This window comes from Ictidomys tridecemlineatus, chromosome 8, assembly GCF_052094955.1.
Source record: "Ictidomys tridecemlineatus isolate mIctTri1 chromosome 8, mIctTri1.hap1, whole genome shotgun sequence".
Classification (NCBI taxonomy): Eukaryota; Metazoa; Chordata; class Mammalia; order Rodentia; family Sciuridae; genus Ictidomys; species Ictidomys tridecemlineatus.
In genome coordinates, this window is record NC_135484.1 from 23,056,418 (window position 1) to 23,069,529 (window position 13,112).

Genomic DNA, 13,112 nt, shown 5'->3' on the forward strand with positions numbered 1-13,112 from the left:
TTGAACCAACCAACCAAAATATCAACCAAAATAATTAACCTCAAAGATTTCTGTTTTCAACAATAGTAATCTCCATTCTTTTCAGATAATCTAAAAACTCAGGGTAGATAATAAAGAACATAATCACAATACATAGTAATCTTAAACCAAACTAATTTAGCATAAACTTCTATGGTAGCTTTGTCTAGATGTTTCTGCCACTATACCCAGTAGTGTGTGAAAGAAAAAAGAACTTCAATGAAAGGGAATACCTTGGGAGTTGGGTATTTTTAATAATATGAAACAATCTTGGTTCTTGTGAGAAACCGCAAAGATATTTGTTTTGAATTATCTTGATGTTTGAATTTAAATATGAACACTTAAATATATGGTACTCGAAAGGTAATATTACAAAATAACACCCCCAAATAGGAAAGACAATATAGCTCAGAAAACAGCTGACTCACCCTGGGAAATTGTACTAAACAGTGCAGGATCAATGGCTGGAATAGTCTGTGGAGTAGGTTGGATAGTATTACTCGTTACACCTGCAAATCAGAAAATTACAAATAGGTATAAAGTGTTACAGCTCTTAAATTACATGTTAGAAAAAAAAACTAGAAGATAATGGAAGAATTATATTACTTCATTTAAATATTTTCTTAAAACCTTTGTGCTTATTTGAGGTTAGAGGCTAGTAGAGAAAATATGCAGGAAAACTCAGTTTACTTGTATGTATTGGCCATATATTTCCTAATGTATATTTTGTTTGTCATGTGTGATTCTTCAACTTGCTTATCAATTGAAGCTTATCACAGACTCCCTTCCTATCTTTTAATTTCTTAGCCAATTAAATAGTTTGGAGACAAGATGTGACATAATTATGACTGGTTTAACTTCACATGAGTCCCAATTCATCACTCTACATGAAACTACGAATTATACACTTCAAATTTTCCAGTTAACATTTTTTTTCAAATATTTATTTTTAGTTGTAGTTGAACATAATACCTTTATTTTACTTATTTATTTTTATGTGGTGCTGAGGATCTAAAAACCAGGGCCCTGCACATGATAGGCTAGCACTCTACCACTGAGCCACAACCCTAGGCCCAGTTAACCAGTTTTTAAGATAGTATTTTTATAGATCAAATAATTTTGTCTTCCTTTTAGAACCTGTCAAAATTGTCACATTTAATGAATTACTAGTTCTAAGCCTAAAATACATATTAAAATTGTAGATTATTATTTACCTAAAACATTAACTCAGTGTTGAAATTCCCAAAAAAGGAAAAAAAAAAAAAAGACTTAAAAGATTCAATCAGCAGAAAAAGCAAACGAAGAAAAGTTCATTCTTACTCAAAATTATCACATTCAATGAATTACTAGTTCTAAGCCTAAAATATATATTAGAATTATAGATTATTATTTACCTAAAACATTAACTCATTGTTGAAATTCCAAAAAAGGAAAAAAAAAAAAAAGACTTAAATGATTCAATCAGCAGAAAAAGCAAACGAAGAAAAGTTCATTCATTACTCCAAATCAATGAAGTCAACTAATCTCTCAAAGTAAGATTAATTTGTTTCAAACTGAAATAGGTTACATTTAGATAGATTAAAGTGAAGTGAGAAATTGGTAGTAAGGGTAAAGTGGTAAAAATACTGGGATAAGGAAAGGGTAACAAAGAAAAAGCAGGAGATAAGGAGAAAAGTTTCTAGGAATACAAATACATGTTTTCTAGAACGCTGGTTTCATAAAGGCTGGTTCAAGTTCTTCCTGGTATGTTTTGACTATGAAGGATCTTCTTATTCTAACCTATTGGGAAAAATAATTTAAATACAGACTATTTTACTTTGCTTATTTTGTTTTAGGGCAAATTAGCGACATTTCTTAGACTTTGGAAGGATTAAACATCATAAAAGTCTGACTTTTTAACTGAAAACTGGGCTAATAAAAACTTTTTAAATGCAAAGGGGTATTGACAAAAGGCCAAGTAAAATTTTTAAATAGTACAAAAAATATATGTGTTAAAACCTACCTCTCATTTCTACTCCTAGACACATTAAGGCTATTACTAGTTTTGAGGGCATCTTTTCATATTTAGCCTAACCTATCAATACATATACTTTTGTTATTCTTTATTAAGAAATCTGTGTTCCTGCCTAAATAAAAAACCTCTAAACACTCTCCTTTCTCTATCAAGACATTTTGCAAATGGCAGTATGTTGTGCTTACTACATCTATCCTTGAATTTTCTCCTAATATGGCTTAGTAGTAAGTAAATCTTCCTGGTTCTTTTTTCTTTTTAATATTTTTAGTTGTAGATGAACACAATACCTTTATTTATTTATTTTTATATGGTGCTGAGGATGGAACCTAGTGCCTCACACATGCTAGGCAAGTGCTCTACCACTGAGCTATACCCCCAGCCCTCTTCTCTGTTCTTTTTTAATGGCTACATAAGTGCTCCATTCTATGAATGGACCATAATTTATAAAGTAATTCTTTACTGACATTCAACTTGTTTCCAATGTTTGTTACTACAGATAATGCTATGGTGAATATTCTTATAAAACTCAAATATGTGTATGAATATGCAAAGAAAAATTTATAGAAGTGTTATTCTAAAGTCAGAAGACACAAATTTTAAATTGGCCAATTCATGTCCCCCTCCTTGATTTTGTTTAGTGCTAACCAAATATATTAAACTATAAACACCAAACCTGCTTAACATTTAAAGGCATGTAAATATATGATATTAAGATAGGTTAGAATGTAGGATCTAAGAATCTTCAAAGATTAGTCAAGTCCAGTGCTCTGATGCAGCTATACTCAAAAAATGTATGAAGATAATAATATATATTTTTCATATACATCTTTTACAAAAGACAGTCTACATGTCAATACCATTTTTGGCTAAATAATTTGTATTTGTTCTTAAATTAAAATTCTCCAACTGCTTTTTGGAAAAGGTATATAATTTTGTTGGGCTCCTGCTCTAACCTTTTAACTTATTTGTGTAACTTCTATGTGATCAAGTAAAAAGGCACTATTAAGAACAAAACAGAACTCACAGGGAGAAAATTTTTAGTTATACAGAAAAATTTCATTTGAGCAATATTAAACAGTCTGCATGTTATGAAATAATGTCATTCAACTAAGATTTGAACTGACAACACAGACCCCTTAACATGCCTCAGACAGCACAAAGATGCTACTTCATGTTCATCTTGAAGCATAGAGGCCAGGCTTGTCCTCTTGGCAGCAATCATGAGCATGTTACCACTGGGCCTAGAGTAACTGGCTCAACAAAGCTTATAAATACCCGTGTAGTTATTAAAATGCTTTTTTGTTTATGCTGTTTGTTTATTTAATGAGATGCTCAAATCTAGTTATTTCTCCTTCTTTCTTGATTTGGACAGGTCTCATGTGACAATTTGCCACACGGTTGCAGCTCTCTAGATTGCAATATGTTGGAGTGATGTGACCCTAAAGCAGTCCTGGGAAAGCAGAATTGGGTTGGAGATTTCCTCTATTCAACAATTTAATAAAAAAGAACTGTTGTGAAGTAACTTCTGATTAACTTTTAAGTAGATAGGTATATAGCATATTAGATGGGATCAATACATATTAAATATTGTAAGATTTGTAGGTATGCACTAAATTGCTTTACTGACAAAGCAGTGTGGGGATCTGAAAAGGGAGGCATGGCTGTTGGTTAGAGAATTAGATAAGATGATCCAAAAATTCTAACTAAATAAAACCCCAAAAAAGGAATTCAGAGAGGCAGAGAGAAAAAAAAAAAGTTAGCCTATGAGGAACAAAAGGTAAGAAAATAGGAAGATTAGATTAAGTTAAACCTCAGTGTAATCATGAAAATAGAACTGAGAGAAATGGGCAGGCTAGAATACCAAAAACACATCAAAGCCTCACAGAAAACAAATTCAGTACTTTTGACACCAGGACTACCACAACATAGTTCAACTTTTCTATGTATAAGGTGAGCTACACTTTCAATGAAAAGCTTAGCATTGATTAAAACATGTTCTATTAATTCATCTAATTACATATTCTACCAAGAGCTTCTATAGTATTTATAGACTGTAAGACGCATATGCTTCAAGAAACAGGAAAAAAAAGGAGTTTACAGTCTCCTACAATGTGATGTTTGTGAGTGGTTAAAGCAAAAAAGGCAAACACTTAGCTTTTTAAACAATCACTATCCATGTCCTCTTTACACCCCCTTTGCTTTTTTGTGGAAGAACTAAATATTGTAATTAGTACACACTATTCTTTTCAGCTATCTTAAGGATTTCCCTTTGATAAAAGTGCATCCTGGACCTTTATATGAGAGAAAGTAAATCACCCTTAAAGTGAATAAGAGGGGAAACATCTGCTATATTTATAAACTAAAAATGTTATTCTGTTTTTTTTTATTAGACAACTATAAACTGATTTTTAAAATGTATCAAGTATAATAGAAAAAAAATATCTGGGGACTAGGAGGAGAGTTCCATATCTCAAACCAGCACTAAAGAAAACTATAAGTTCGCTTTACTATCAGAAAAGTAGGTTTGGATTTGACAGTATTTTAATTCTTTGGAGAAAGGGACACAGAAAGGAGGTCATAAAATCATAAAGTCATAGAGGTTTGGCTTCAAATTTTGCTAATGTCACTGGGTATATTTTTTACTTTTATTTTTTAATTGTAGTTGAACATACTACCTTTATTTTACTTATTTTTATAAGAGGCTGATGATGGAACCCAGGGCCTTGCATGTGTTAGGCGGGGGCTCTACTGCTGAGCCACAACCCCAGACTGTAGATTTGTTTTAAATGCAAAGTTTGCAAGAATTTATAACGTAAGATAGAACTTTATCCTGTAAAAATTCAAAGGTTTTAAATTTTATTCTGTTCACTGAGGACCAAAAGACAGAGAAAGAGAGAGGGGGGGGGAGGTCATAAAGACCAATCCAAAATAAAAAACAGCTTATGCCGGAGTTAATCAGATCAGATTGAAGTGTCTACACTAGAAAATTTCCTATTATCACCTCCTAATTTCTATCTTTACAACATGAATATTCTAACAGACATTGTCTACTAGTTTGACAAGATGAAACTACCAATATTTTGTCATTTTTGTTGCATAAGACTAGCAATTACATATAAATCCACTTAATACAGACCTTCTACTAACAGTATGTTCTTTTTTTCACATTGAGTAAATCTGTAAGTACACCATATACATATGTGACTTTACTATAGTTCTGCCCTAAGATATATTGTCTAAAACAATATCCCTTGGATAGTCTTTTTGTAAGTTTAATATCCTCCCCCCCCAAATATGACACTTCTTTTGATTCATAAAATTATTTCTAATTTTCATTAACTTAGCATTAAATGCCCTGTGTCTTTGGCAAAGAAATAGGAAGGAAAGGGGGAAAAAAAGAAGGAAAGAAAGCCAGTTTGCTGATTGCTGAGTTTTGTGTTAGGCTTAATAGTAGTCAATTTTTTATACTTTTCCCCCTCTTAATAATTAAAATACCCATGAGAAATAAGTATTAATTTCACTGTAGAAAGAAGAAAAACCTAGGTTGAGGGAAGCTGAAAAATTGTTGAGTTAGTGGTTTAGGAAGGGGTAGAAATTAATAACAAATACCATTTGACACAAAAATGCACCACATTCCTCTATAAGAAAGCTTGTTTGGGACTCTTAATTAGTGTTTAATTTTGAAGTACCTTTCAAAAGTATTCACAAAAGGCTACACTGAAGTAACTGGTTTTGCTTAATTATCCTACATTGGGAATACTGAATGTTTCTACAAGATAATAAAATATTTAAAACAAAGTTCCATAAAATTTTACTTACAAAATAAATTCAAATGGTTTTATTAATGTCATCATGCAGACCAATAAACACGGAAAAGTCAGGGTAAAATATGCCAAATGCTGACACAAAGAGATCAGGGATATGATGATCAATTTCATTAATCAATTTAAAGACAAAAAGTCAGCACTATCTGAAGAAAATAGACCGCTGAAAATTTTAAAATAGGAAGGAAAATATTTACTGTAATTGCTTCTACAACTGTTAAGATGAAATACTTTTAAATGTTATTCAATTTGTGCAAAATCACCTGAATAAGCTGGATAAAATGGGGCTGAAAACTAACTCTATGAAGTGAAAATGTGGGACTGTAGCTTAGTGGTAGAGCTCTTCCCTAGCATGTGTGAGGCATGGGGTTAGATTCTGAGCACCACATATTAATAAATAAAAACAAAGGTCCATCAACAATAAAAAAATATTAAAAAAGAAGGCTAACTCATTTTATTAAATATCCTGTAAATGTTATACAGTGTCATACCATAGATTATTGAGGCTGAGACAAATAAAAAAAAATTAAGGATAATTCTTGGAAAAAAAATCAAAATTGAATGTAAGAATTAAGTAAGAACAGACATAGTTTTTAATTTGCGATTAAGAATGGTACTTGTCAACAACACAGTATATTCAGTTTTGTGAAAGTGTCTTCACTGACACTGACCCAATGCTGGATATCAGTATTTTCATAAAAACACCCACAGAATACTGATCTATTCAAAGATCATATATAGCTCTCCTGCTCTATTTTAAGGCCACACATTTATAATATTAAAAAAAAAATAATAACCTGAACTCCCTTCTTTCAGCTATGATTTCACTGCTCCCAATCATTGATAATTTCCATATAGAGGGTAGAAGCAGGGTCCTAATCTTGCCATCACAGTGTGACCCTGACATCTCCTACAAGAATCCCCACTCTTTTCAGTGCTATTCTTAAACAATGGTGGAAGAGAAAAAAAAGGGAGTCTAGAAAAACAGCAATACCCACAAAAAGTACAGAAACTACCCTTATTAATAAAATATAAAGTTAATAGTAATCCACACATAGAAATATATGTCATTGCTCAAAAAAGTAGATTATAAAACATCAAAATTATGAAAATAATTTTTATGAGATCACACAAAACTTAAGTATCATAGAGTTTATGACTATCAGTATGAGGTTCAAATATGATAAATGCAGTTCTTCTTTCTGAAAGGAGAATTCAAAAGCTGAGTTCTGATTTCCTACCTGTGCTGTGAGGTACTTCTGCTGGAGTATTTGCTGGAGCATGTGCACCTGGAGGAATCTGTATTCCAGTATAGCCGCCTGAAGGCATGCTGGATGATGGGTCATAAGATGATGATGATGATGGCTGAGACGGCTGTGTGGGCAGGGAGGATGCTCCAGCATCTTCATTTTCCTCAACATCTATTATGTAACACATATACCATATTAAAGTAGGCAGTTTGAAATACAAATGCTGAATATTCTTATTTTACTATACACACAAGATAAAAGAAATCTTCATATGCAATTCTATTTAAGGCAATTGATAAGTAGGCTCTTTCTCTTAAAATAATTACTGCAATTTCTTACAAAAATTAATTATCCCCAACAATATGATTTATCACTTTTTCAGTTTAACACTAATTTCATAAATTTTTACACATAGCATATTTTCTTTTTCTTTTTTTAAAAAAATTATTTTTTTAGTTATAGGTGGACATGATAACTTTGTTTTATTTTATGTGGTGCTGAGGATCAAACCCAGTGCCTCATGCATGCCAGGCAAGCGCTCTGCCTCTGAGCCACAACCCCAGTCCACATAATTTTCTTTAAAATAAACTTTCTTTAAAAACTTATGAAAGATCAAGGAAATTTTTGACAAAGAATGAGTTGAATTTATGCTATTCAATGTGAACTCTATTTTCTGAAAACTGCCTTTTACTCAGTACTTTGTATTAACTATTAAATAACTTATGTATGTTGTTCAAATTAAGTTAATAAAAACAAAGGAATATAATTTCACATTTTGTTATGCAGAAAGAAGTATGAGATACCTGGTTTTTAAGTTTTGAAATGTACATTTAAAAAATATATAGTATCATTAGCTGACTCTGAACACTAATCTGACAAAATTAAATTTTGATAGTATATTTCAAGTGACAATTATATATCCTATCTGAAGAACAGGTGGCAAAGATTTTCTCCCATTCTGTAGGTTCTCTCTTCACACTCTTGATTGTTTCCTTTGTTTTGAGAAAGCTTTTTGGACTGATGCTATCGAATTTATTGATTCTTGATTTTATTTCTTGTGCTTCAGGGATCTTCTTGAGGAAGTTGGTTCTTGAACCGACATGATGAAGAATGGGGTCTACTTCATCTTCTAGTAGGCTCAGGATCTCTGGCCTAATGCCTAGCTCCTTGATCCTCTTTGAGTTGAGTTTTGTGTAGGGTGAGAGATAAGGATTAAATGTCATTCTACTACATATGAATTTCCAGTATTCCCAGCACCACTTAAAAAACAAACAACTCGATCAAAAATGGGCAAAGGAACTGCACAGGCACTTCACAGAAGAAATATGAATGGTCAACAAATACATGAAAAAATGTCCAACATCTCTAGCAACTAGAGAAATGCAAATTAAAACTATACTCAGATTTCACTCCAGTCAGAATGGCAAATATCAAGAATACAAATAACAATATATGTTGGTGAGGATGTGGGGAAAAAGGTACACTCATACATTGCTGATGGCACTGCAAATTGGTGCAACAACTGTGGAAAGCAGTGTGGAGATTCCTCAGAAAACTTAGAATGTAACCACCATTTGACCCAGTTATCCCACTCTTCAGTATATATCCAAAAGAGTTAAAATCAGCATATTACAGTGACACAGCCACATCAAAATTTACAGCAGCTCAATTCACAATAGCTAAGCTATGGAATCACTCTGGTGTCCTTCAAAAGATGAAGGGATAAAGAAGATGTGGTACATATACCAATGGAATGTCACTCAGTCATAAAAAAGAATGACTATGACTTTTGCTGGATCTGGAGACTGTCATGCTAAGTGAAATAAGTCAATCCCCCAAACCCAAAGCCTGAATGTTCTTTGATATGCAGATGCTAACACACAATAAGGAGTGGGGACAGGGAAGAATAGAAGTTCATTGGATTAGACAAAGGGGAATGAAGGGAAGGGAGGAGGGATAGGAATAGGAAAGAAAGAATGAATCGGACTTAAGTTTCATATGTTCAGATACGAATACATCACCAGTGAAACTCCACATCATGTACAACCACAAGACTGGGATTCTAATAAGTTATATTCCATGTATGTATAATATATCAAAATACACTCTACTGTCATGTATATCTAAAAAGAACAAATACAAATAAACTTCAAGAAGATACCTGCATACCCCTGAATTGTACATACACACTTAGGGAATACTCAAGGAATCCTTAAGAAAGCAACAACTTAAAGCTGAAAGTGGTAAAAAGTTTGAGTTAAGGCAAGTTAACTGTTAGAACAAGAAACAGGACTTTACAGAGGAAGATAACAAGCTACAGAGAGGCTATAACATGCTATTAGCAATAGGAATTATTCGTATGTGGGAAGAAAGGACAATGTGAATAGAAATCAGAAGAAAAAATGTTTATAGAAAAAGACTTTGGATATAAAATTAGCATAAAAGAACATTAAGTTAACTATTATACATATGATTAAAGCCATAAAGAAAAACATGGCCAAAATGAATGGCAGAGGAATAACTCTCTAAGAGAAAAGAAACCTATAAGATAGGAATAAAAATAGATGAGACTAAGGAGACACATAGCAAAATAGGGTGAAATCTAGCTGTAGCACTTACATCCATAGCTTCTCTGTGTGTGTGTTGGAAGAATTAAGTTGAAAAAAAAAAGGGTGATGAACAAAATATAAATGAAGTCAGAGAATGTCAAGCCTGGATGAAGGGCATATAGGAATCCTTTATTCTGTTCAGACAACGTTTTGGTAAATTTTCATTGTATCAAAAATAAAGTTATCATATAAAAGGAGTTTATTTCAATTTTATATTTTTTATATCATCAATTTTATATAATGTCTATTCAAATGTCATGGCAAAAGGGTATACATTCTGCTGTCAAAAGTAAGTGTATTACTTGGTTTTTGCCTAAATTAAGTTACACTGTCTATTATTATTTTCTATTGGTTTTATTAGAAATTCAATTTTAGGATAATAGATTAGATTTTGGTTAAATAAAATACACTGTTAAGAGCTGAAAAATACAACTGAATATAATACTATACTGAGAAAATGGGAAAAAAAGATTTTTTTCTCATACAAATTGAGATTTAATAACTTACTCTTGTAGAGCCTTAAGCCATTTCTAAGCAGATACTGTAAGACGTTGTGACATTAACACCTGATTATGACACCAAGTTTGTTTTAATGAGCTAAAAAAGTATACAGTGAAAAATACTCTCCTCTGTGCCTTTCAGGATTTTTGTAGACACAATTTTCTACTATCCAGAGGCTCCATGAAATTTGTATGAGAACAAAGAATAGAAATTAAAACTTTTGGGCTGGGGCTGTAGCTCAGTGGCAAAGCACTTGCTTAGCATGTGTGAGGCACTAGGTTCAATCCTCAGTACCACATAAAAATTAACAAATAAAGGCATTCTGTCTGTCTACAACTACAAAAAAATATAAAAAAAATTTTAAAAAAGAAATTAACACTTCTCCTTACACCAAGTTTTGGAAAACAAAGCAAAAACTACCTACACTTAATAATCTACTTAGTGTGATAACAGGACTACAAATAACTGTTTCAGAACAAAGGAGATCAAGATGATAACCAAAATGTAAAGGTTTAAGAAGCCAGTGCTATGGGAAGAATACCTAAAAAACAAAACTGATAACTCTGATATGCCTAAAATGACATGTGAAATCATCCTAAAAAAGCAAACAGATGTTTAATATAAGTATTTTCATGGTATATTTAAGAGTATAAGCATAACCATATAAAAAAGCTATCTTTCCAAATCAAATGTGATTACTACACATAAAGACCCAGTCCATCTTTGCTTCCATCTTCTTTTAAAATTTTTCTGTATTTTTTTTATTGGTGCATTACAGTTGTACTTAATGGTGGGATCTGTTGTTATATATTTGTACATGCACATAATATAACAAAATAATTTCGCCAATATCATGCCTGGTTCTCCCTAGGAGATTCACAAAGCACTTCTGCTTCACTTCTTGCTTTTGAGCTAAGAGCTTCAACTTCTACTTTTATCCCAACCCTTTCTTCAGAAATCTTTGGTAGAATAGCTAATTGCCAGCTGGAGCACTTCAAGTAGTAGTTACCTTAGCATCTGAATGTCTTTTAAAATAAAATCTCTCCAACCAAACCTACTCATCCTGTACTAGCCATTTCTTTGATGGAATTACCATGCCTCCAATCACCTAAGTTGGAAAAATAGGAGTCATATGCTATTATCTCTGTCTTCTTTCGAATTAAACTGTCTTGAAGTCCTATTGATTATACTTCTCTATTTGTTCTCTGTATGCTCATGGCTGAGAACTTACACAGCTGTTATTATCATTTGGATTACCAAAAGCCCTTGAATTTGTCTCATAATTAGAAGACCTCTCCTCCTCCAATTCATATACCCTCACATTCTGAATCTGCCTCCCTGCTTCTGTGGAAGTTCTTTTCAGATATAGCATCCCTCTCCACTTTTTACCTGACTTTAGTTCAGTTAACTACTAAGACATTGTTCAGGCATAATCTCTTACCATTAAAAATGCTGACTAATCTATCATCACTCCTCATGGGAATAGAAGCTCCTATAAGAAAAGGGTGTGTGGCATATTCATCTCTAGTATTTGGCTAATACAAAAAAAAATGACATTAAAAAGGAAAAAAAAATTCTTGAACAAAAGAAAGAAAAAATACATAAAGATTTTAAAAACAGAAGCACAAGTGTATGTCCTGGCAGGCAGAGGTCTGCATCATGTCTAAAGTACAAAAATCCTCCTCATAATGTTGATACTATCCTCTCAAGGGAAGATTAACAGTTATGCTGAATGACTGGCTGAAATTATTTCTTAAAAGCTCACGGAGAAGATAAATATGTGTAACTCTTCTTATTCTATGTCAAACTAGTTGAAGGAAAAAAAAATGCATGTGCTCATTTGAATTAAAAAAAGATCTGGGTTCCAATGATGGCTATATTAACTAGTTACTAGAACTTAGATTCTTTTTAAATACTGATTTCCCCAATAATAAGTAGGGATGATCAACCATGTCCCAAATTTAAGACGACTAACTTAGATAGTAAATGTTTAGCATTGTGCCTAACATGAAGCAAGTACTCTATAAATCATATTATTGTAAATTATAAAGATACCTTTTATGTTGAAAATAGATTTTATAAAACTTACTACGCAGAAGTTCAGAAGAAAGAGGTCATCAGATATCATTAGGATTTGTATAGGCAAATAAAGAAAGAAAGGAGGAATAGTTTTCACTAAGGAGACAATGGTGCTTTCTGCTAACTACTATGGCTGTCATAACAAATTATATGGATGTTATGAAATGAACTGTGCACTTTCACTCAAATGGTGAAGCTCTGACCCCCTTGTGACTGTATTTGGATATAGTCTTTAGGAGATAATTAAGATGAAATTAAATCATAAGAGTGAGGCCTTAGTCCCAAGGAACTGAGTCTTTATAAGAGGATACAGAGAATAAGATAGAGACATTTTTCTTTCTTTGCCATAGCAAGAAAATGGCCATCTACAAGTGAGGAAGGGATCAGAAATTTATTCTATTGGATCTTAATCTGGGAATTCTAGTCCCTGGAATCATGAGAAACAAATTATTATTATTTAAGCCAACCAGTCTATGGTATATTATAACAGAAGTTCAAATCAAGACAGTGAAAAGTGGGATGCTATTATAATAAGTAATTATAAATGTGATAGTAGCTTTGGAACTGGGTAATGGATAGTGGCTCTATTAGTTTTGAGGTCCATACTAAAAATAATGGATGTTAAAGGCAATTCCAGCTGGACCAGTGGTGCATACCTATAATCCAGTTACTTGGAAATCCAGCAGGAGAATCACAAGTTTGAGGCCAGCCTGGGCAACTTACTGAGATCATGTCTCAAAAAAAAAAAAAAAAGGGGGGGGGTTGGGAATATATGTAGCTTAGTGGATGTATGTTACCCAGTGGCAAAATAATGGCC

At 32.5% G+C, this 13,112-nt stretch overlaps 1 protein-coding gene across 1 annotated transcript in view; it reads right to left on the bottom strand.

The window, feature by feature from the left end:
• Vta1 (vesicle trafficking 1) overlaps nt 1-13,112 on the bottom strand; it is a 67,484-nt gene that overhangs the window by 11,566 nt on the left and 42,806 nt on the right. The window contains exons 6-7 of the mRNA XM_005334856.5: nt 7,098-7,277; nt 447-527 (exon numbers count right to left, since the gene is read on the bottom strand). Of these exons, the coding sequence (XP_005334913.1) occupies nt 447-527; nt 7,098-7,277 (261 nt within the window). The remainder of the gene's footprint in view (nt 1-446; nt 528-7,097; nt 7,278-13,112) is intronic.